This window comes from Cricetulus griseus (genome assembly GCF_003668045.3).
Source record: "Cricetulus griseus strain 17A/GY chromosome 1 unlocalized genomic scaffold, alternate assembly CriGri-PICRH-1.0 chr1_1, whole genome shotgun sequence".
NCBI classification, from domain to species: domain Eukaryota; kingdom Metazoa; phylum Chordata; class Mammalia; order Rodentia; family Cricetidae; genus Cricetulus; species Cricetulus griseus.
The window spans coordinates 22,224,701-22,248,890 of record NW_023276807.1 but is presented as its reverse complement, the minus strand read 5'-3'; the positions used below and the strand labels follow the sequence as shown (position 1 = coordinate 22,248,890).

The following is a 24,190-nucleotide window of genomic DNA, read 5'->3' as shown; positions in this document are numbered from 1 at the left end:
CACTTATAATTTGCTAAGAAAGTAAGCTGATCATGCTAAAACATTTTGATAAGGTAAAATAAAATACTTTATACTGTAGCAAGTACTTTAAAAATAACTGTATGGCAGATAACATTTCTACAAGATTTTGTCAAAGAACAACAACTTCCTTTTGTGAGAACAATATGACCTGGCTTGAAGAGTGTGCTTTTGTGTTCTGAGTGGTTATTTAGCATTTTCCATGCTGTACACCACATATTTAAAGTTTGATTTCTCCACTTTTCTTGCTCTTTATCCTATATTTAAATGTGAAGTTTGACCTGTGTCATATGATAGGAAAACATGTTTTTGAACCTGGCTTATTTCACTTAACATGGTGATCTCAGATTTATCCATTTCATTCGGATGTCATTCTTTTTTACAGTTGAATAACGCACCTCATTTTCTTAATCTCATTTTGAGACAGGGGACTGTGAGAGCAGAGAAGAGGTTGGAGGGAAAGAAAGAATGACAGTAATAGAATAAGTGCTTCATAGGAAGAGATGAGGATGCTAACTGGAGGGGAGGAAGGGAACCAGAAACAGGGGGAGAGGGAGGGTGGGAGAAGGCATATGGGGGATAGATAAGAACAAAGCATAATATACATGTATGAAAATGTCCCAATGAAACCCACTTCTTAGTATGCAAAGACAGACAAAACCCCAAATCTACTTTAATTCAAAGCAGAACTCCCATTCTCCCTCCCTTTTTTTAGTTAGTTCTTAACAGTTAGTTCTTAGCAGGTCATGTTAAGCAAAACAGACAAAGATTAGATATATCATGTTTGTACACATAAGTATACAAACTAGTATAAGGTACAAAATATTGCTTATAATGCTTATGTATGCTTATCAATGGATAAGTAGCTAATATTTCCAGGGAAACAGCCAATTTAAGCACAGTAGACTTCATGTTTCAGAAGTAGGATGAAGTCCTGAGGAATGACAAGAAGAAAAAAATATACAGGACAATAAAGACAGAGACGGGCATTTAAGAGGAGACGAATAACACATAAGTTAACCAAAGAAAAAGCAAAAAAAACAAAACAAAACAAAAAACTACAACCAAACCTTTTCATTCCCTTCTTAGTTTTTAGTGAGAGTCAAACTGGCTTTCTGAGTCCATGCTATTTTTCAGAGTATATTTAAAAAGGAAGACTTTAGCACAGAATCTCACTGAAAGATCTGTTCACTCATTACCTGACTGCTTGTCCTTTAGAGCTGTTTTGCACATTTCGATGCGGGCAGAATGATAAGGAACGTAGCGATCCTGCAGAGACCCTACCAGCACAACATTCTTGAAATAATGAAGCCCTAAAGGTAGAAAATAACGAGTTATCACACAAACTTAACCAGATGCAAATTTGCTAGTATCACAATAAATAAAATTAAATTTCCTCAGTTGTAATTTATGACTTAAAATACATTATGAATCTATCCTTCAAATCTCTAGGTGCTCTCTAGAAAAGCCAGCTTCAGTGTATGCAATTGCTGTGTCAAAGGAGAAAGATTTGTTTGCTACATACTTACCTGCTTTATTACTAAGCTTATATAAAAATGTTTGGCGAGGGTCTGAATGATCTCGGCATGTCAGTTGTAAAAGAGAGCCTGATTTTTTCCATTTTTGCATAAACCAGAGACCTAGAAAGTTGAATATGATACATGAGCATATACAGAAAGACAATAATGCATGCTAAAGTTATTAATGCTCAAATATACTCATTTAAAACAACACTTCATACATTAATCTTTTGTTAGAAAAAATTTATTTGCAAAATACTTCTACTCTCTGATAAACATATTTATAAGTAGAGTTTAATCACAGTTTAATGGTGGTTCATGGAGGCTCGGTATTTAAATTTTGTCAGTAACAATATACAGAATATACAAAGAACAAACTTAGGGACATTGTATCATTAGATATCCTACTTAAAAGGATAAGAAAGCAGAGGGAGCAAAACCTCAAACACATAGATCCAATACCTATGAACTGAGTTTTCAGTCTACTAGTAGTTACAGGGAAGGTATGGTAGACTAATTTAAACAGCACTTGGAATGAACAACTTGTCACATTTTCTAATAAAAATTCAATTTTATTTAAATCCCATATCTAATTGTACTTTATACTATAAATAAGACATTTTTATGTATTTTGAAAGATTATGTTTATTTCATGTATAGGAGTATTAACCTGCATGTATGTATGTGCTTCACATGTGTGCTTGGTACACAAGCCAGAAAAGGGCGCTAGATCTCCTGACATTGGGAGTGACAAACAGTTGTGAACTGCCATGTTGGTTCTAGGAACAGAACCTAGGTCTTCCGCAGGACCAGCCCTTGCTCTTTAACTGCTGAGACATTCCTCCTGTCCCAATAACCCATATTTAAATGAATCTTCACCACAACACAAATTAAATAAAATCTCAATCATTTCAAGATTGTGTTATTTACTTCCAAATTCTTTGTTTCCTGTTTTATATGAGGGACAGTGAAAAACAAAAAAAACAAGAACAAAACAAAAAAACAAAAAAAAAAACAAAAAAAGGAAGGCAAACATTCTTCATTCTTCGATTAAATCTGGAAGCTGGGAGAAAGTGTAGAGAAGAAATAAATCCAACCTGTCACATCCTATTCATGTACGTGGCGTTGTCTACATGTTATTTGAGAATTTCTTTATCTCCCTTTCTCTTCCTTCTCCATGATAGGGTCTTACTATGAAGGTCTTACTATGATCTACTCACAATCTTCCTGCTTCAGCTTCTTAAGTGCTGGGATCACAGGCATACTACCTTGCCTGGCTTCATAATTATTTATTTATTTTAAAAATATTTATTTAATTCTGTGTATTTGAAGTGTGAGTGTGTCAGGGTGTGTATATGTGTGTATACACATCTGTATGTATATACACATGAGTACAAGTGCCTGTGGAGTCCGGGAAAGGGTATCAGATTCCTAGGAGCTGAAGTTACTGGTGGTTGTGATCTGCCAGATGTAGGTGCTGGGAACTGACCTTTGAGTTCTCTGCAAGAGCAGCTACATAGTCTCAACCACTGAGCCATCTGCAGCCTCCCTCATAATTCGTTTTTGAAACTATAAATGAAGAATTGTCTGTGCTTTGAAATCACTGGTTGGAAATAGAATACAAAAGAAACTTGGAATATTTTTTTAAAGATTTAAATTTATTTTTAAAGTGAGAATCTGACTAAACTATTAAAAAACAAAAAAAACTAAGGGAAGAATAAAACCAACCAGTAGACAAAGTAAGAACCTGCCATACCTCAATATAATGTTTATATGGGTTGGGCACTGTGGAACATAACCTTTAATCCTAATACTAAAAACATACAGCCAATCTAGTCTATATAGCAAGTTCTAGGCTAGATATAGCTACATATATAGCACCTTGTTTTAAAGAAAACAAAACATAAAATATTAGTGTCTTTATCCTTCATTTTAATATCTTTAAAAAACTTGAATTAATTTCTGTTGTTTTTCCTTCAAGACAAGGTTTCTTTGTGTGACAATCCTGGCTGTCCTGGAACAGACTCTGTAGACCATGCTGGCCTTGAACTCACAGGCCTGCGTCTTCCTGAGTACTGGGATGAACAGTGTGTGCCACTATAACCCGGCTGGATTAATTTCTTACAAATAGTTTTCTCTTAACCATTACCAAACCCAAACCAAAGAGTTAGCAGTCTACAGAAAGATATTTAATAGCTTTATAATACACTAAACATATTTATCTTTTCAACTAATAGAAAGACTAGATAGTTTATTTATATGATAAAAATGTAATAAAAACAGAGTTTAATGAAGAAAACTTCTGGAGCCACTGACAATTACTGCTTCAATTATTTTCTGAAACATTTTTTTTTGTTTGTTTGAAGCTTGAAGACAATTTTATTTGAATCTGAAAGAAAAACAGCAGGGTAGGTAAGCTCCAAATCTCAGCAGCCTCTGGAAAGAGGAGGGAAGAGGGCCAAGTTTCTGACAACTTGACCCGATATAGAATTGCCAGGGAAAGGAGTACAAATGAAGGATTGTCTAGAATAGATTCATCTGAGTGTTGTCTATTTAGTTCTTCATTACATTTGTTTATTTGTTTGTGTGCCTGTGTATGCCAGGCTGTACGAGTGTGTGGAAGGGTCAAAATACAGGCTGAGAGAGTAGGCATTCTCCTTCCTCCATGTAGGTCCCTGCTGAGCCCTGTCTTTGGACTGCTCTTCTCTTGATTGGGTCAGCTGAGGTGGAAAGACCCATCCTGAATGTGGGCAGTGCCATTTGATGAGCTAGGCCTTGGACTGAGTGAAAGGGAAGGAGCTGAACACAGGCATGCTGCATGTAGTGACTATGGACGTCACCTGCCTAGCAGTTTCAAGTTCTGGCTTCTCTGATCCCACCAGCAATGGTCTGTAACCTGGAACAATGAGCCACGCAAACCTCTTCTCCCTTGAGATGCTTTGCTTTTGTCAGGATATTTTATTGCAGCAATAGGAAATGGGACCAAGAACAGGGTCCAAAAAAAGCGGGCATATTCTCATACTCAGCAATGGAGGTCTGCATGCAGCTGTACAAAGAGAGTGGACAGTGGGAAAGGCAGGAGCATGAGGGCAAGCATCCTGGAGTTTTTAACTGGAATTCAAAGATCAAGAATGGGGAAAAGGTGAAGTTATGCTTCTTGAAATTTTTTAAACACTTATTTAATTTTATGAGTATGAATGTAGGTATGTGTACCATATGCAGGCCTACTGGAGTTCCCTGAACCTGGGTGAGAAACCATGCGGTGCTGAGAATCAACCCCGGGTCTTCTGCAAAAGCAAAGGGTACCCTTAACTGCTGAGACATTTCTCTAGTCCCTAAGTTATGCTTCTTGAATTATAACTCAGAAAAGTAGCCAGGCTAGCTCGCAGGGAAGATCTGTAAGCAACCCATGAAAGGATTTTTTATTAACTTATTCCATATACACAACAAAATGAACTAGCTTCATCTTTTATTTTATGAGACCTTAAGTATGGGACAAATTGGCTCTAAAAATAAATACCAGAAAATTCTAAAACTATATTTAAAATATATGCCCATGTCATATCTTTTTATACAGAACAGAAGTATTTTTTACCTGTATTGACGAGAGCACTGCTGTTGTAGAGTGTGCCAAGGTGAGGTCCAGAAAGAGAGAGGAAAGTATGAAGTTTGCTGAGGTAATATTTAAACCTTGGCCTTGTAAGCACTGAACGGATTATTAAATTGCCCAATGAATGTCCAATAAAGCTGTAAGAAAAAGAAACATTTATTTCTTTCACAATATTTGTTTTAAAAGTGAGAAACAAATCACCACCACCACCACCAACAGAAACTCTCCAAATACTAAGAATTTGAAATGTTTTTAAATAATAGTTTAATACTTGAAATACTACATAAAGAAAAATGTAAAACTATGGATCTCAATTATTGTGATTTAAATAATTTCTTTTTTCCTTTTTCTTTCTTTTAAAAATAATCTTATTGCCGGGCGTTGGTGGCGCACCCCTTTAATCCCAGCACTCAGGAGGCAGAGGCAGGCGGACTCTGTGAGTTCGAGACCAGCCTGGTCTACAAGAGCTAGTTCCAGGACAGCCTCCAAAAGCCACAGAGAAACCCTGTCTCGAAAAACCAAAAAAAAAAAAAAATCTTGTTCTTTACATACCAATCCCAGTCCCCCCCACTCCCCATTTTAAAATAACTTTTAACAACACAGCTCATAATTAGTAACTATATAGAAATAAATATATTTAAAAATATTTGTAGGGGCTGAACACTTTATACAATAAGACAATACAGTCTTTCCTTAATGGTGAATGTATGTGTATATATTTGTATACAGGTACATACATGTGCATACATGTGTAGAGGCCAGAGATTGACATCAACTATCTTTTTTCACTCTTCTCTACTTTTCTTCTTGAGACAGGATCTCTCAATGAGCCAGAGCTCATGAACTGGGTAGACAGGGTTTACTTACTTGTCTCTGGTCCCCCAGCATTAGACTGATAGATGTGTAATACCACACCTGGCTTTTCCATTGTGTTGGGATCTGAACTTTAGATCCTCATTCTTGCATAGTAAGCACTTTAGCCTTGAAACAATCTCCCTAGCTCTAACATATTCCCCCTTCCTTTCTTTAGAGTTATAGCACCCTATATTTCTTTATATTAAAATAAATTATTTTGTGTGGGTATAAACGTGTGTGTGTGTGTATGTGTGCCACAGTGTGCATGCAGAAGTCAGAGGACAACATGTGGGTGTCAGTTCTCTCTTCCAACCCTGTGGGTCCCACAGACTGAATACATGTTGCCCCACTTGGTTGCAGGCACTGTTATCCGCTGAGTTGTCTCTCCAGCCCCAGTTCCTATACTTCAGATTAGGTTAACAGTAATACAAACTGTTTAGTTCTGTAACTCACAGAAATATAAAAACAAACTGTGTAATAACGTTACCTTATTTTTGAGACTGTTAAACTATATATCTGAATATACTGTATGATCTCATCCAAAAGGCGGTCAGTCATGCAGTCAAAATCAGCAAAAGTATCATTCTAAACAAAAGGAAAACATTATATACTAAACTGTGTACCTTAACATGAAACACTGAATGCAATCATACTATTTTTTACTCAGGTGTTATCAACATAGTTAAGTTCATTTTTAAGGCAGGTGAGTGACTGTAGCATCCATTGTATTAAAGCTAAAAGGTTTCTAGGGAAAGGAGCCTCAGTACTGGTAACTTGCTTCATTTAGTTCTGTCTCAGGCCAGCAGGATTAAACCAGTGCTTCATAGAATGGCTTAGTTAATAATTTTTTTGTATAGAAATGGGAATTCTCAATGTTTCATATGCAAAAGTGAACTCATAAGTCAAATGTGTGCATTTGCATATCCTCAGCATATAAACTGGTGGCAAACTTCACAAAAGTCAGAAAAGTATTTCCAAGACCACAGGCATTTTGCAGCAAGTAAAATGTAGGAACTGGCACTGAAATACTGCCTTATTTACCTGGTTTCTCTCAGACATAAGAAAATCAACTCTTCCCCCAGGCAGTCCAAGTTCAATGTATGTTTTTACTAGTCGGAGATCTGCACTATTTCCTAGAAAATGAAAAATGATGTTTGAAGGATAAGGTGAAGTAAAAAGTGCTATGTACACTATCATGCATTTTTACAGTTTTTGGAAACAGGAAGTTCATGTCTTAGTTCACTTGCTGATAGACAGTATGTAGTGTAAAAAAGTTCCCAGTCAATGTCTTTTCAAGTTGATTTTATTTATCAAGTTTATTTCTTAAGAAGTTTTTTGGACTGATCCAGACCCAGGAACATGGGTTTCTGTGAGGAAACCTCAGAAATCTATGGGACCTCCTGTAGAAGCCCAGTACTTATCTCAAGCATAGGAGTGGACTCTGGGGGCCCATTCCATATAGAGGAATACTCCCTGAGCCAAGACACGCAGGGGTGGGCCTAGGCCCTATCCCAAAGGATACAAAAGACTCTGATGACACTCTATGGAAGGCCTCACCATCCAGGGGGAGCAGAAAAAGATATGTGACAGATAAGGTTTTAGTTGTGGGGGGGGGGGGGAGGACGGGTGGGAGAAGGGAACTGGGATTGTCATGTAAAACAATCCTGTTTCTAATTCAAATAAAAAAGCTGGAAAAACAAAAAAAGAAGTTTATCCAGCTTGGCAGTGAAAAAAAAAAAAAGTGCTTCTAAAATAAATTAAAAAAGAAAAAAAAAAAGAAGTTTTAGTTCATTTATCTACCTAACAGCACACCACTTTAGAGACTAAGTGGATACAGCAGCTGTAAATGACTGACTTGCTCTTTGTCAATGCCTTAAGTGACCACAGAACAAATCTTGAATATAGTTTGGATTTGCATTTAGCTTGTTGACTTTCCTCTGGTGGCTAGGAATGTTTAATAATTGTTAACTAAAAATACATTGTAAGCATATTTATAAGACAGATATAAAACAACAAATAAACATAAAATATAGAACATCTTTAAAAATTAGTGGATTTTTCTGATTCCTTTGGTTTACTATATAAATGTGTGTGTGTGTATATATATATATATACACACACACACTTTTATCAGGGGTTCAATTTTATTTTACCCTTTTTTATTTGTTGATTAGATTTTGTACTTTTGTTGTTCTTAGTTTTAAGGCAAACACCTCTTATTTTCATTATTATAAGTTTTATATGACTTAGAAATATATCTGATTAATCACATTTATGGGTTAGAGAATAGCTCTACTTAATAACTATTGTTTGGTGTATACTCATTTTCTGGGAATGGCTGTTGCATCTCATCAATTTTTCTTATTAATTTATTTATGTAGTATACTTTAAAAATTTTATTTATTTTTATATTCTGGAACTTTAAATTTTGTTATAATAGTTTAATATATTGGTACTAATAGCTAGAGTCAAATAATCTGTTTAGGGGATTGTTGGTATGTTGTTGTTACCAGGTTTGGTACCACAGTTGGGGTAACCAATGAATGGGCTGCATTCTATCTTTTCTCTATTGTTCTGAACCAATTTATGTGACATAAAGACAATCTGCATTTTGAAAATTTCAGTGAAGGAAATCTGCTAGAGAATTCTGCTGTCAAGAAGTCTTGTTTAGGAGATAATTTTTTGATGTGACATTATTTGAGGATGGGGTAAAATGTTGGTATTGAAGGTATTTTATTTCTTGAAGGGTCTTTGTTTAGTATTTTTAGATCTCATAAAATAGTTTGTTGTAGGATTACAGTAATATATCATGGTGATCTAGAAACTACTGGCTTTTCTAACATTTATCACCCAAGAAAGACAGATCTGCTGAGTAGCCATGGCTGTTGTTGTGAAGCTACATCCTGAAGTTAGTGATGCCTTAAAGTAGTAAGGGCACCATTTTTCTTCCCCCCCAGTTTGTAAGGTCTAAGAAGCAAGGTAAAAAGAGGATAGGAAAACTATTAAAGGGACAGTTCTGAGGTTATAATTGATAAAATTATAATAAGAATAATTAAAAATTAAAACATTTACATATGAGTATCAGATCAATGGCAAATTTACTTAAAAACCAACAACAAAAAGAGAAAATCTAATACAACACTTAGTAAAGTTAAGCATATATCTGTTTCAAAATGTAATACACAATTAATTTTAGCAACTCACCATTTTTCGAGTTCAAAAGGTTACAGAAAACTAAATGTTCTATTAGGAAAAGTTACTGAGTTGCCATGGAGTGCATCAATGGCTACCACGTACCATCTAAACCATGGACACAGACTATGAGATGCACGCCGTCCTCAGAACTGTCGTCTTCTTCCATACTAAAGTAAGGCGCTGAGGGTGCCAGCAGAGGAACATCACTGTACATGAACCCAGGCAGCTTAAGTTGCTTCAACTCTTCTTTTGCCTGAAGAAAGCTGAAATGAATATTATAGAAAATATGCATTACTAAAGATCGATCACTCTTTTGTTTTCAGAAACAAAAAGAGCATAATGAATTTAAGAGAAGTACAGGAAAAGAAGATCAGCAATATTTGTAAAAAATCATGACACCACATGGGTCATCTAAATGATTTTATCAAAGAACAACTTTTTTTGCTACTCTTAGTACATATTCTAATTAGATACAATGAATACTTTAAGCCTGAAGTCACTTTAAAATAGTCGTTTAACCTTGAAACTGACTATAAAATGTCAGAAGTGGTTCACACTTTATATATAATTTAACATTGCATGCAAATAATAACTAAAATAAGTACTGGAAAAATGGCAATATGGTATTTATCATGTAATCACATTCTTTCTTTGCTCTCTTACAATTTAAAAGAAGCTATCCTAGAAAGCACAGCAGTGAGCATGGTGTTCAAGCAGGGTGGCTTACTAGAAATTTTCTCTAAAAATACCAGTAAGGAGCAGCATCAAAAGAGCCACATGACTATAACTGGTGGCATATAGTATCTGGCATGATAACAAATTTAGCTCGAAGACTGTAAACATCAAAACTGCTATTTAACATGACACCCATTTGGCTGAGAAAAGTGGAAATGAAGGAGATGATGGATAGTAATCTGTGTAGTATACATTGGGTGAAGACACACAGACTTTGCTTTCTGGTGCCTCAGAAAAAGTGAGAAGAACCCAAAAGGTGGTATCAGTTTTTATTTGTTCTTGAGACAGAGTCTCTCACTGTGATTGTGATACTTCCTGGTAGGGCAGGTTGGCCTGGAACTCACAAAGATTTGCCTGCCTCTGACTCCTGAGTGGTGGGATTAAAGGTGTATGCCATCATTCCAGGCTGGTATATAAGTTTCAAATCAATGACTGTTACCACATTCTACCTTTAGGTTTTCTAGGTCCCAACTTTATATAAGTATTCTATGTATATATATACACACACACCCAGAGTAATCTGTGAACTTGAAAAATCTACTGTACACAACACTCAAACTTCTTACCTCACAGATCATGATTTGGCCTAGGTTGAAGTAGACTTTAGGAACCAGTGCACACAGATCAATCTGCTACTGGAAATGACTGACTTAAGCAAGGTGACTAGGGTTCAGTAGGGTTAAGGAGTTCCTATAAACGTGTCATCCATATACTCAATATTACCCTTATTTCCCACATGTACTCATAAAGCCCAGCTCTTTTCTGAAGTCATAGGGGAGAAATGATGCACTAACAAATACAAGGCTTTAACCTTAACTATTGCACACTTCTAACATAAAACTGCCGAAAGAAAATGTCTAACTTACACAACAGACCATTTGGAAGCACTCTGCCTATATTGTATCCATTTCACCATTTTAACAATTAATCAAAGAAGTGCTTTTTGAGGAAACAACCAAAAGGATTCCACCTTTTGGCACTATATTTGATGCTCTAGATACACACTAAGCACATAATATTGGGTTCCGTTACTTACGCATGTATTTGAGGTTTTGGTGAATTTTCATACCAGGAAGTTGAAGAAGTGAAGTTGTAAGAAATGCTGCTTGGTTGCTTTGTAATGGCATCAAATTGACTTCTAGAATATTTACCACCACAAGGAGACTCTCGTGGAGCAGATGGGAAAGACAAACAACCAGAAGTACAAACAGCAGGGACAGTTACAGCAGCCCTCAGATATTCACTGTTTACTTTTTCAGATTGTGTATGTCTGTCTTCTCGCATATCTCCACTTGCATACTGAACACTTACTGTCCTATCTGCAGCTGAGAAATCTGTCTCTTCGTAATACCCATTTTGAATCATTTGTTGATCCTGCTCCTCCTCCTCCTCTTCCTGCCCCTCCTCCTCCTCCTCTTTGCCTCGTTCCTGCTGAAGATCACGAATTCCTTTTTCACAGGTTCCCTTTTGAGAGCTAACTAAACTGTGGTAGCTAATAGCACATGTGTCAGAAGTATCTGCATTGCTCTGAGATCCAAAATAATTTTCCACAAGCCCTTGTTTTACCACATCAGTACTACTGGAAACAGAGTCGCTTGTACTCAGATAAGTGTCGTCTTCACTAACAGGGGTTTCTGAATACATTTCTTTGTGATTCAATGGCTCACTATTTTTTCTTTCCACAGTTCTGTCTTCACTAAGCTCTGTGTTAGTAGAAATGGAACCTGAAACAACACAAGGAGTACCTAAGCAAATCAGTTTTGAATTTAGTGTTGCTGCTATTTCTGCAGAGTTATCAGATACATCATGGAGTGGGGAGTCTTTAAGCACAGTATCCAAATTAGGGTTGGAGCCACAACTACTTTTCACATCATTGGAAGTATCTTCACCTGAGAAAGCAAGTTGTAAAGGGTCTTTACTGCTTGGATTTAAGGACTGCATTGCCAAAGATTCATTGTCCAAATGCCCTGAAAATACAACACATTGCTGTTGTAAAATAATACTTGACTTTTTATTATCATCACACTTTGGCAGATCTATTGTTCCTATATTTAATACAGTTTTCTTATCACTTAGATGACATTCAGGTACAGCAGATTTCTTACAGTTGTCATCAGGTGACAGTTCATCATCAGAAGGCAGGGAGTTTATCGACGTCAAAGATGACTGTATTTCACTTAAAGCACTTGTGCTCTCAGTGCAGTGACTTCCTAGTGAAAATTTTACATTATGTTCAGGCTTCATCAAAAGTTGAGGAAATAATCTTTCATTATTGTAAGGACCTGGTCCTTGGAGAATTTCAAAGGGCATTTCTGGATTTGGATGTGTGGCAAAAGAACTTGGTTCACTTTCAACACCTGAATCTGAAAATCTAGAGGAGGCATATGTGGCATTAGTGTCTGGTAACTTAATTGAGTCACCACTTACTACAACATGGTATTCTTTTGTAGAAGGTAGATTACTACTTAATTTGGTTAATGATTCTTCAGGAGAATGACACTTTGCTTCCTGTAAAGCATCCTTTCCAAATGTTATTTCTATAGACTTAGATTTACCACTAGATTCTGAGGACTCAAAACTGGGTAGTAAATTATCCACAAATAGTTGATCTTCTTGAAGCTCTGTCCAAGCTCCTATTTTAGCAGTTACTTTCTCTCCACTGAAAGGTTCTTTACTGCTGGACTTGACTTCAGGTGTCCTAACTCCTGAAGATGGAGTTGTTTGACAGTCATGGAACTCATCTGATGAACTTCTAGCTGCCAGATTGTGCTCCGTATGTGAGATAGTAATATCGTCTTGGGAGATACCAAGTTCACCTGAAATGGACAAATTTGCACAAAGATTTAGGCTGCCAGCAGAGTTCAAGAGATTGAACTGGTCTGGTTGCATATTTTCAGTATCCGGAGACTGGTGTTCAGTTCTGTCTGTATTAGGTGGCAAAGAGCTAGCTTCCTTTTGACTTGTCTGTCTGATGTAGGCCTTTGTGTCAAAATTATACCCACATATTGTGGGATCCAGACCTTCTTCCTGACTGTGTGAAGGATGGCCTTCCGAGCATTTAGTGACATCACTTGATGCTGTACTTTTCAAACATTTGTAGCTTACTAAAACCACAGAATCTTTAGAGTTCTGTTTTATTAACTTTTTTGTGTTTTCTGGTTTCATTGTTTTCATGAGCTTAGTGACCTTAACCTTGGATTTATTTGCTTCTTCATTCTTTCCTTTTAGAGGTTTTGTTAGCTGCTTTTCACCTTCTGTATAGCAAATACTGGAGGCAACAGCAGGTCTGACCTTCAACTCTGGGCTAGAAAGTCCTGCTACAGAGCTTTCTTCAGTCTCATGTTTATCCATTCTACTGGCCTCTGATATCTGAAGACTCTGAATTCCCATCCAATGCGCATCTAAGTCTTATCCAAAGAAAAAAAGATTCAAGTTTACAACAAGTGTGAGAACTCAAAGGACCGAGACTACTTTTTCTAACTACAACTTTCTAATTTCCTCAAAAGTAAATGAAACTAGAGGGGGGAAATGATTTAATATTAGGGAATGGCTTTATGTATATCTGGAAGAATATGCTGAAATTGACATACATAGCTTACATATTTTAGTTAGATTATACTTACCTTCAATAACTGAATCTAAATACCTATCTTCAAAGATTATAGGTAATGAATTGAGATCTCCATCTAATTCACTACATTCAATAGGTAGGGGTGGAAGAGAACTGCAGAAGGAAGTATTTTTGATAGCGGTGCACATCTGTAGATGACTCTGAGCACTGAAAAATATTCTTAAGTCAGATTGTAGTGAAAAAATAATTACACCCACCTCCACTTTAAAATCTACCCTGTTCTCTTCCCCCACCAGTCCTAGCCTCTTTCCTCAATATACAATGTCCTTGGGAAAAGCTTCCTGGTCAGACATAAAACTGGCAAAATGAAAACAATGATTTACTGATAATAAATTATTGACATGAAATTATAGTTTGCTGATAAGCTAATTCCTATTATATTGGATGAATGTCAACGCACACTGTTTAAGTTCCAAATTTGCTATACATAGCACACAGAAGTAGAATCAAAAGTTCAATTCTTACTAATTATTTAATGAGAACACAGGGAAAAAGTGTGTTTGATCAGAAAAAGATTTTCTAGGGCCTGGACAGAAGGCTCAGTCATTAACAGCACTTAGTGCTCTGGCGAAAGGCCGGGTTTGATTCCCAGCACCCACATGGTGGCTCACAACCATGTAACTATAACTAATGAACCACAGTTCCAAAAATCTGCCTTCTTTCTCTGATCTCCAATAGCACCAGACCCACACATGGCAAACATACACACATTCAGACAAAACATTCAGACACATTAAAAATTTTTTAAAGAAAAAAATTTTCTAATAAAAATTTCAAAAGAATCAAAATAGTGCAGTTAATTGCATTTACATATCACCCAGTCTGAACAGCTAACAACTGCCCCTATTTTATTCTTCAGTAATGACTACCTCCTATGGCCACAGTTATTGAGTATAGGAGTTTTTAGAAGGCAAAATATATATGAACTGAAATATATCCTATATGATTTGGCAAACGAATTCACAGCACAGAATAAGGATTTCCATCCACTCACATTTTTCCTAATTTCCCAGCCCTGTCAACCCCAAGAGGACGACTGTTTGAACTTTCTTCACCTTAGTTTTGCTTCTTCAAAAGTTCATATATATATATATATATAATATATTATATATAGAGAGAGAGAGAGAGAGAGAGAGTATTCACTTCTTTGTGTCTGTTTAATTTTTCTCAGTGAAATGACTTCAAGCAACTCTTTAAAGCCAAAGAAAACAAGACTAACCATATTCTGTGGGAATGATGGAAGGGCTGTTCTGGTTTATTTTGTTGTAAGAGTTGTTTTGGAACTCACTCTGTAGATCAGGCTAGCCTCAAACAGACCCATTTGCCTCTGCCTTTCGGGTGCTAGGATTAAAGGTGTGCACCACCACTGCCTGGCTATTTTGGATATTTTAGCTGTGTGTCATTTATGTCACGGAAGGTTTTGCCAATCACATCTAGACTGTGAAAATAGGGTACGAAAACGATGAATGTGAGCTATTCTGACCCGTGGAAGCAAAGATAGAAGATGATATGTGAAGAGCAGTGCTCCGCAGTATTATCAAAGTGTGACAAAGCTCACACCAGGGGACGGGCACACTGTAAGTCTATTATACTTTTCTTTGAACAGAAAGAAGCATTCAAAAGATAATTCTTAAAATTAAACCTGTTCTTCTGCTTTAAATACTATGAAGTCTGTCATTAGTAAATTCTATGATAGACATCTTATGTAAAAGGAAATAAAATTTTCTGCATTTTGGATTTGTGCTACTTACTGAAGTTCTTGGTATGCAATGGCAGCTTCTCTTGGATGTTCAAAACAAAAGAATGCCTCCGAAAATCTGCGAACCTAAATAATTTCAACAAGGAGCATTGACAACATGGCGTGTTTCATTAGTCAATCTGGCATAGACTAGCAAGCAGAGATGCTGATTCCACTAGGCATTCAAAAACCATTCCTGTAAGAATTAAACTTCTTTCCTTCAGTGTTCCTAAGTCACTGTATTTCTATATGGTGTGAAATAAAGAAACAGAACTGAGTGAGAAACTTGAGTTTACATTTTGGATCTCATTTTTCCTCCTTAAAGGCAGCGATGTTATTTATACCATTTGCTTTGTCTATCGTATCCAGACTAGTGCCCAAAACATAGCAATGATGGAGGGCAAACCCCAGGTGGCTAACTCCATCTACATTACTTGTCAGACATTCAAGTATATGACCATGAACTGAGCGATTTATTAGCGTTTTGACTTTGGGCATTTGACTCTGAGCTTCAGGTGATACACTTTCAATTGCACTCAATACTTGTGCATATAGCATTGTGAAGAACAAAGCACACATGCAACAGTAGTTTCTAGTGTGGACAGATATTATAAGCACATGCATTTCTAACTGCTGTTCTAGCAGTCACTGCATTCTGCCTTAGCAGAACTATGCACAACTCACACCCCTTCCTTGTATATGGTGGTCTTTAGAATAGGAACTATGTTTTACTTTCCTTTTTAAGATAGGGTCTCATTGTTTAGCTCTGGTTGGCCTGAACTTACTATGAATATCAGGCTGACCTTTAACTCACCAAAATCCACCTGCCTCTGACTCCCAAGTGCTAGGATTAAAGGTATGTGCTATGACATCAAAGGAGGTATGTTTTGATGACTTTTATGCCCTCTACTGTATTTTGGCATGTTACAAAGGAATGCACTTGATAAATACTGGATTTGCTGACTATTTCTTCCATTGTGTTTGTATTTTGACAATATTTTTAATTATGAAAAGAAAGATTTTGTTAGGTAATAAACACCAGTAAGCCAATCAAGAGAAAAAAAGATACCTAGGAAGAGAACTATGTCTTATGATCATGTTCAAATCCTATTATGTTGAGAATACGTGTGTGTGTGTGTGTGTGTGTGTGTGTGTGTGTGTGTGTGTGCGCGCGTGTGTGCGCACGCGCGTGCTTGTATGTGCAATAGCACATCATGCATTGAAGTCAGAGGACAATTTTGTGGTATCAGTTCTCACTATCCATCTTTACATGGATTCTAAGAATTGAACTAAGGTTGCCAGATGTGAACAGCCAGCTCTTTTACCCACTGAGCCTGAGAATACTTTTCTTTTTTGGTTTTTCGAGACAGGGTTTCTCTGTGTAGCTTTGGAGCCTATCTTGGCACTCGATCTGGAGACCAGTCTGAGATCCACCTGCCTCTGCCTCCCAAGTGCTGTGATTAAAGGCGTGCGCCACCAACGCCCACCTTCTGAGGATACTTTTCTAAGGGAAAATATGATCTAAGATTCTTTGGTTTTTGAGTATAGAATTTTAGTAAATCAGAATTTGTTTGGTTTTCAGAATTTGATGGTGAGTAAAACAGATCTCTAATCCAGACATGAAAAGAGACAAGTGTTAGGCACAGATGAGAAAAATGTACTGTGTTCTTTACTTTCTAATTACCTAATTACCTCCTGTTTCTCTCAGCACTGAAGGATAAAGAAAAATATCTGCGTGTCTGTCTAGAGTTTGTTTTCCCTGGTGACTATAAAGTATAAACATGCATTGTTATTATTTAGGTGCACAAAGACAGAGGTTTCGTTATAACATTTCCATACTGTATCTTCATAACATCCCCCCTTTTCCTTAACCCTTCTCCCTTCCTTCTTGGCCTGTTCTCTAGAAGGCTCCTTTTTCACTCCATGCAACCTTCCTTCTCTTTAGCTTCCACTGCATTTCTCCCTAGCTGTCCTTATTCTTACAATAAGCAGCATTTCTTGCCAGTATCCTACCTAGGAGGCTCTGTGCTAAGGCTCGGATTGAAACTTTAAAAGTGCTATGGAGGAGATATCTTCATTTAGGAAGTATGGCAAAAGGAGCCAAGGAGACACAGCCAGTTAAGTGAGAAGCCTAGGGTTTCAAGTACAGATTGGGAAACAAATCTTATGCTCTTAAGTTCTTATCTTTTTGTCTTTCTTCACCAAGACTATGTAATTAGCAATCTCTCCATGCCTCTATGTAGTCATATGAGGTTCTTTTTATAATTCCCTTATAATTATTAGCACACTGGGATGAGTCCATTCACTGTATTGTGTCACCATAACTAATGTATGACTGCCACCTGATGGCAACACATAACACTAAAGTTTACTATGTTTCCAAATTTAAATTTAGGGGACACATGAAATATATTATTACTTTGTTACAGTTGCTTACAAAAATAAGTTTGGTTATATACTCTAATTTAAAAATTATTTACTTGGCAATATTACAACTACTCAAATTTTAGCAAATAGAAAAAGGCTGAACTTTCAAAATGACTAAATGTTCTTTTTCTGGGCTTACGTGAATATGCTGTTCAAATTGTTAAGAGTATTTGTTATAACTTTGGATGTCTTCACGTACAGCAGAGTGTAATGTTGAGTACAGGGTCTTTATCTGATAGATGATGTTTATTTTACCTGAAAAATGCAGGTACTTTACAAATGTTTACTTGAATACATGTTCTTTGTTCTTTCTGTTATAGGAGGATACCATAATGCTTTATTACACAAAATTGCTTCATATTTAACATTAGATAAAATTCTAGCTCATTTAAATGAATTGATTTCTTGATACATATCTCTTCTAAAAGAGCACATTAACAAAGGGAAGAATGTTTTTGCATGCGTGACAGGCCATTTTACTCTATTATCTTACTCTACTACAGTCTTCTAGGCCCTCCTCCTCCTCTTCCTGCTCCTTGCAATTGAACCCAGCACACACATGACATGATGCAGTGCTTTCCCCTCTAGCTATATCCCTACCTCACCACTTTTCCAGTTCTCTGCAGATATACCTGAGTTATGGCATTGGACATACCTCACCACTTTTCTAGTTCTCTGCAGATACACCTGAGTTATGGCATTGCACATTTAAAGCGCAATTTGATGAATCCCGACTTGAAAGTATCACCATGCTAATGACATGAACACAACCATCGAAAAGAACATGAAGATTTGCAGAGACAATTGCACATAGAGTCAGAGGACACTGTAAGAAGCAGAGCTTGCTTGCTTTGTTTGTAATTGGGAGGCAGTGTGTTACTCTGTAGACTTGCTTGGTACTCACTATGTAGTTCACACTGACCCCAACCAACAGCAAGCCTGACTCTGTCACCCAAGTATTGAGATTATAAACATGAACTACCAGGCCCAGCTATAACAACTTGAAATATAAAAATTCACCTCAGAAATGGTGACACATGCCTTTAATCCCAGTACTGGGGAGGCAGAGGCAAGAGGATCTCTGTGAGTTCAAGGTCAGCCTGGTCTACATAGTGAGTTTCAGGACAGTCAGAACTACACAGTAAGAGACTGTCTCAAAAAACAAATATCAATCAATAAATAAATAAAAAGAAAAATCTACCATAAAAAACAACACCTCTCCCAAAAATCCCTGTTAAGTGAAGGATGAAAAGAAATAAAAAATACAACTTGGGACCATTTAATACCGAATCCAATATTCTAATAATTTTAGTAGAATAGAATGCCTGAATATTGGTTGAGTATATTATCCAAACTTTGCACTAATGAACTATTTGAAAAGAAAGTTCTTAAAAGAAATACATGCAATTAATAAATACCATCCTTAGCCACCAGGAGAATACAAATGAAAACTGCCTTGTGATTTAGTCACATTCCAGTCAGAATGCTATGGAGAAAACAATGACAACAGATGCACTGACCTCCCTGAGGAGTAGTCCTAATTTCCAAAGAACACCAAGGAAAAGGCTATAGTTCAGTAGTATGAGCACACAATGCGAGCTGGCTACATTTATACTAAAATTCATCACTGTTCAAAATCTTGGTGGTGAAAATGTTAATGAAAATTGAAAGACACACTTTGCATTTATTGAGCTATTCATTTTTTAAATTACTATAGGAAGCTAAAGAAGATCATTAGTAAGGTGGATACTGTAATTATACTATTTTATCCACTGCAGAATCTCATATTAGGCCTTTTAGAGAAGGAACTAATCTTTATTAAAAGACTTCTAAGGAAGAACCTTAAAAATTATTTTTTAATATTGATAACCCTACTTACTGAAATATAATAATAATAAAACAGAAAAGAAAACACATCAAAGAGAGAGGTAACAACATGAAAAAACAGTTCATTAAAAAATACTAATTTGAGGCCAGCCTGGTCTATAGAGCTACTTCTGGACAGCCAGGGCTACACAAAAAAACACTGTCTAGAAAAATCCAAAAATAAATAAATAAATAGAAAAAAAACCTAATAAAATGAGACTTTCTTTAAGGCCTCTCCCTAAAAAGGTTAAGGGCACAAAAATATTGGTAAATAAATGGTGGAAAACACTAGAGACCAGGCAGATATTTTTTAAAAATGAAACATTCTGTTATTTGATAATAGTAAATTTAAAAAATGCAGACTATATTGAAAACTCCTTAGAAAAATGTAATTTATCAAACTGTTTGAAAAAGAAATGAAATACAACATCCCTACTTACATTGTATCATTTTACTCTATTTACTAGGAAGAACAGACCAAACTGAGGGTATTCTATGCAACCACTGGCCAATACTCTGCAAAACACAACCAGCCACAAAAGACAAAGAGACATAAGATTATACATTAGATGAAATTAAAGGGCCATTAAGCCAGAACTCATTGTGTGAATTTGAGTTTAATCCTGCAAATGTGGGCTGGGGTGGGGCTGTCAAAAAGGACATGACAATTGGTAAAATTTAAATATGGGCCAATGTGGTTTGAATGCAAAGTGTCTCCTGTAGACTATGTGTTTGAACACATGGTCACTATATGGCTGACACTATTGGAGGGTTATGAACCCTTTAGGAAATGAAGCCTTGATGGAGGGAATATGTCACTGGGGGGCAGGACTTAAAAGAGTTTATAGTCTGGCCCCACTTCCTGTTTTCCCTCTCTCTGCTTTCAGACTGCTAATGCAATGTGACTGATAGGCCTCAAGTTCCTGATGTCATGTGGACTGTATCCTCTCTGGAACTTTAAGCCAAAGTATACCCCTTCATTCTTATGTGGCCTCTGTCAGTGTATTTTATCATACCAACAAAAATTTAATGAAGATCCAGGCATTAGTGGCTCATGCCTTTAATTCCAGCACTCGGGAGGCATAGGATCTCTGAGTTCGAGGCCAGCCTGGTCTACAGAGTGAGTTCCAGGACAACTTCTAAAGTAATACAGAGAAACCCTGTCTCAAAAAAACCAAAAAAGAAACAAAAAAATGTAATTAAGATAGGCCAGATACTACACATCATTATTATATCAGTATATAAATTTCCAAAATTGGCTACTATAATGGATAAGTGTTCCTGATCTTGGGAAATATACACTGAAGTGTTAGGGGAAAATGGTCCTCTTCAGAGAAACCATTCTTGGTTTACAACAGTTACAAACTCAGGAAGAATCTAAATGTCTATCAAGAGAATAAATTGTATATGTTCTCAAATGGTGCATAACACTGGAGAAAAATCAACAATTGATAGGTATTTTTAAAAAGTAGCATATAAGGGGATATACACACAGTACATGATCTGATTTACACAGAATTCAATAACAAATACATGCCATATAATAAAATAGTTTAAATTTCTGAATAAGGGCCATTGTAGGTTTATATTCATCTTGCCAAATTTCTAACATATATTCTTATGAGAGGCTAGGGAAGGAAATGGAAAACCAAAACAAAGATAAAAGAAGGAGTGACTATCAGAGATGCCTATTTGGTGACTGATTTCTAATTCCTTCCTGCTTTTGGGTTCTTGGAGCTATCTCCTATCATACATATTCATGTTTTATTTCTCTTTAGGTGGTTTTCTTACTAGCAGAAATGGGTACTGAAATCTAATGTTTGCTGAACTGTCTTTTTTTTTCTTTTCTTTTCTCTTTGTTTTTCGAGGCAGGTTTCTCTGTGTAGCTTTGGAGCCTATCCTAACGCTCGCTCTGGAGACCAGGCTGGCCTCGAACTCACAGAGATCTGCCTGTCTCTGCCTCCCGAGTGCTGGGATTAAAGGTGTGTGCCACTAACGCCCGGCTTGAATTTATTTTACTACTAGCTTTAAAATCAAACAACAACACAATGATGTCTCTCTTCTACATTTATCTAACACAATTAAGTTAAGAATAATTTTAGTTATAAGCAATTCCTAAAGATACACAATACTCAATTAAAGAACCACATTTCCTTAACTTACCCTCAAGGTATGGTGTTCCTGTGCTAGTAGTACTCTTAATTCTTCATGCAGTGTTATGACTTCCAAAAACTGTCCCCATAAAGCCATGAGAAGTGAGCAAAGCTGCGCAAGGTTCATGTTGATCAGTTCAGCCAGTTCATCAGGATTTTCTACTTTCTAAAGCAACAAGGACAGACAGCTTCATGCTTCCGGAGAATTACTCATCCTGCTTCATTCCAACACTATTGAGAACATCAGCATGAAGGCAAGTGTGTACATGTGTGTGCATGTGTGCATGAGTTGACTCTGACATGGATCACGAACAATAATGCTGGAACAGGAACTCAAGACTAACCATTCTGACTAAGAAAGAGAGCTAACTCTACTGACTGAAGAAGAGAGAGAGCACAGTAAAAATCTCACATGCCAGATTTATAAAGGAGTGGAATTTAAGAAGAGGTTCAGCAACATGTCTTGTTAATGCCTGATGTTGAGAGAGAGAGAGAGTGTGTGTGTGTGTGTGTGTGTGTGTGTGTGTGTGTAGGCAGATGGAGGTTTCCCTGAGTGAAAGGATCGTGATACCTTTCATATGGGAGAAACATATATGAAGAGCAGATATTATATGAATAAAAGTCAGTCAAAAGAATGGAATGAGAATAAAGAGATTTAAATCTTAAAGGACCAAAACCAAACCAAACAAAAAACAAAACCCCAAAACAAAACAACCCCTCTTCAATTCCTGAATGAAAGACAAGATTAATTTTTTCATATTGACTGCATGTTTCTTTTAATTATTTTTAAATGAATACTTGCCCTTTGAGTGACTATTTAAGAACTATATGTAAAACCCTTTATTTATTTATTTATTTATTTATTTATTTATTTATTTAATGTAGACTAGTATTTTGCAGGCATGTATATGTGTTCAGTGCCTATGGAGGTCAGAAGAGGGTATTGGATCCCTTGGAACTAGAGTTACAGATCAATGTAAACTGCCATGTAAGTGCTAGGAATAGAACTTCCAGTCCTCTGGAGGAGCAGCTAGAGGTATTAACTGCTCAGCCATCTCTTCAGCTCAACACTGGTGACTTTTTAAAGAAAAATGTCAGTTGAATTATAAACCCCGTGACAGTACAGAAAATTACATCTTTGCATATCCTGCAAATTTAAAAAGACCCTTCACTTCAAGAATCTAGTTTTCACTGACACATATAGAAATATGCTCTAAACCAAATGTATACTTTCAAGTGATTCATGCCTCTCTCATCAACATAGCTGATGAACTTAAGTGAACTTAAGATAACCAAGATACTTAGTTTCCTGACCAAAAAAGAAAAATGTATCCAATTTAATTGTAAGAATGAACTGGAAAAGTGGCTTAAGACACAAGTTGGTCTGCTATGCAGAAGAGCCAGCAAGAGTACAGAGAGGGCATAGATAAGACAATATGGAGGGAGGGTAAATGAGAACAAAGCATAACTATACCTGCAAAATACAATGAAACCTATTGCTTTGCAAAACAGTTATCAGATGAAAAAAATTATGTTACAAAATTATACAAGGGCTTAAAAACATGTTCAGAAATTCTTTAAATAAAATTACAGAAGCAAGTGTATATATTTGCTCAGTTAATTGTTCTTTATGTGTAAAATAGTACATTTTTCAAAGGAGAAGTTAGCTTTATGTTGAGGTTAGATGCCTTTGCCCATCTACTCTATGGTTCTACCATGATTACCCAATTTACCTTTGCAGTTAAAAAAAAAAGATAAGTAATTAAATTTTCTTGGACAAAACATGTAAAATAGAAAATAGAAATTACTCAAATAATTAGAATTAAAAAATTGTTTTCAAGTACCTTAACTTCTTCACACAGCTCAGTAAGACGAGCTTCTACATCCATTTCCTCTGAAAGGGGTAAAAACTAGTTAGAGGAAAGATTTCAATATTAGATCAAAAACTACTTTTGATAGTATATGAAGGACAAAATCCTTTGAAATAAAAGTTAACCCCGATTTAACAAGATATTAGGTATTGTTAAAAGTAAAGTAAATTTTTTGTCCTATAATTCTGATTTACTTAGGTAAACTCTAAGCATCTAGAAAGAAATTTATAATTAAAATGGCAATATCAACAGGGAAATACTGAAACCAACATAAAAATTAATTATTTTTAGCTGGGCGTTGGTGGTACATGCCTTTAATCCCAGCACTTGGGAGGCAGAGGCAGGTGGATCTGTGAGTTTGAAGCTGGCCTGGTCTACAGAGTGAGTTCCAGGACAGCCTCCAAAGCTACACAGAGAAACCCTGTCTCAAAAAACAACAATAAAAAAAAAAAAAAAAAAAAACAAAGAATTATTTTTAAACAAAGAGAATTCTCTTTAAAGTCTCAAATATAAACTTTAAATGTTCTTAATTTTAAATTAGGAAAATATAAGTAAAATGAGCTTATTAAAA

The 24,190-nt window shown here is 36.2% G+C and overlaps 1 protein-coding gene across 7 annotated transcripts in view; it reads right to left on the bottom strand.

The window, feature by feature from the left end:
• The window catches only part of Fam135a (family with sequence similarity 135 member A), a 69,547-nt gene that overhangs the window by 1,673 nt on the left and 43,684 nt on the right, over nt 1-24,190 (bottom strand). For 5 of the 7 annotated variants that reach the window (XM_027392814.2, XM_027392812.2, XM_027392817.2 and 2 more), the window contains 11 exons: nt 23,593-23,642; nt 21,759-21,914; nt 15,316-15,389; nt 13,557-13,711; nt 10,970-13,340; nt 9,301-9,461; nt 7,045-7,136; nt 6,491-6,588; nt 5,134-5,285; nt 1,548-1,658; nt 1,218-1,331 (listed from right to left, as the gene is read on the bottom strand). In XM_027392814.2, coding sequence (XP_027248615.1) covers nt 1,218-1,331; nt 1,548-1,658; nt 5,134-5,285; nt 6,491-6,588; nt 7,045-7,136; nt 9,301-9,461; nt 10,970-13,340; nt 13,557-13,711; nt 15,316-15,389; nt 21,759-21,914; nt 23,593-23,642 — 3,534 coding nt within the window. Of the gene's footprint in view, nt 1-1,217; nt 1,332-1,547; nt 1,659-5,133; nt 5,286-6,490; nt 6,589-7,044; nt 7,137-9,300; nt 9,462-10,969; nt 13,341-13,556; nt 13,712-15,315; nt 15,390-21,758; nt 21,915-23,592; nt 23,643-24,190 lie in introns of those variants that run through there. The other 2 variants (XM_027392819.2, XM_035452122.1) reach the window with 2 other exon arrangements.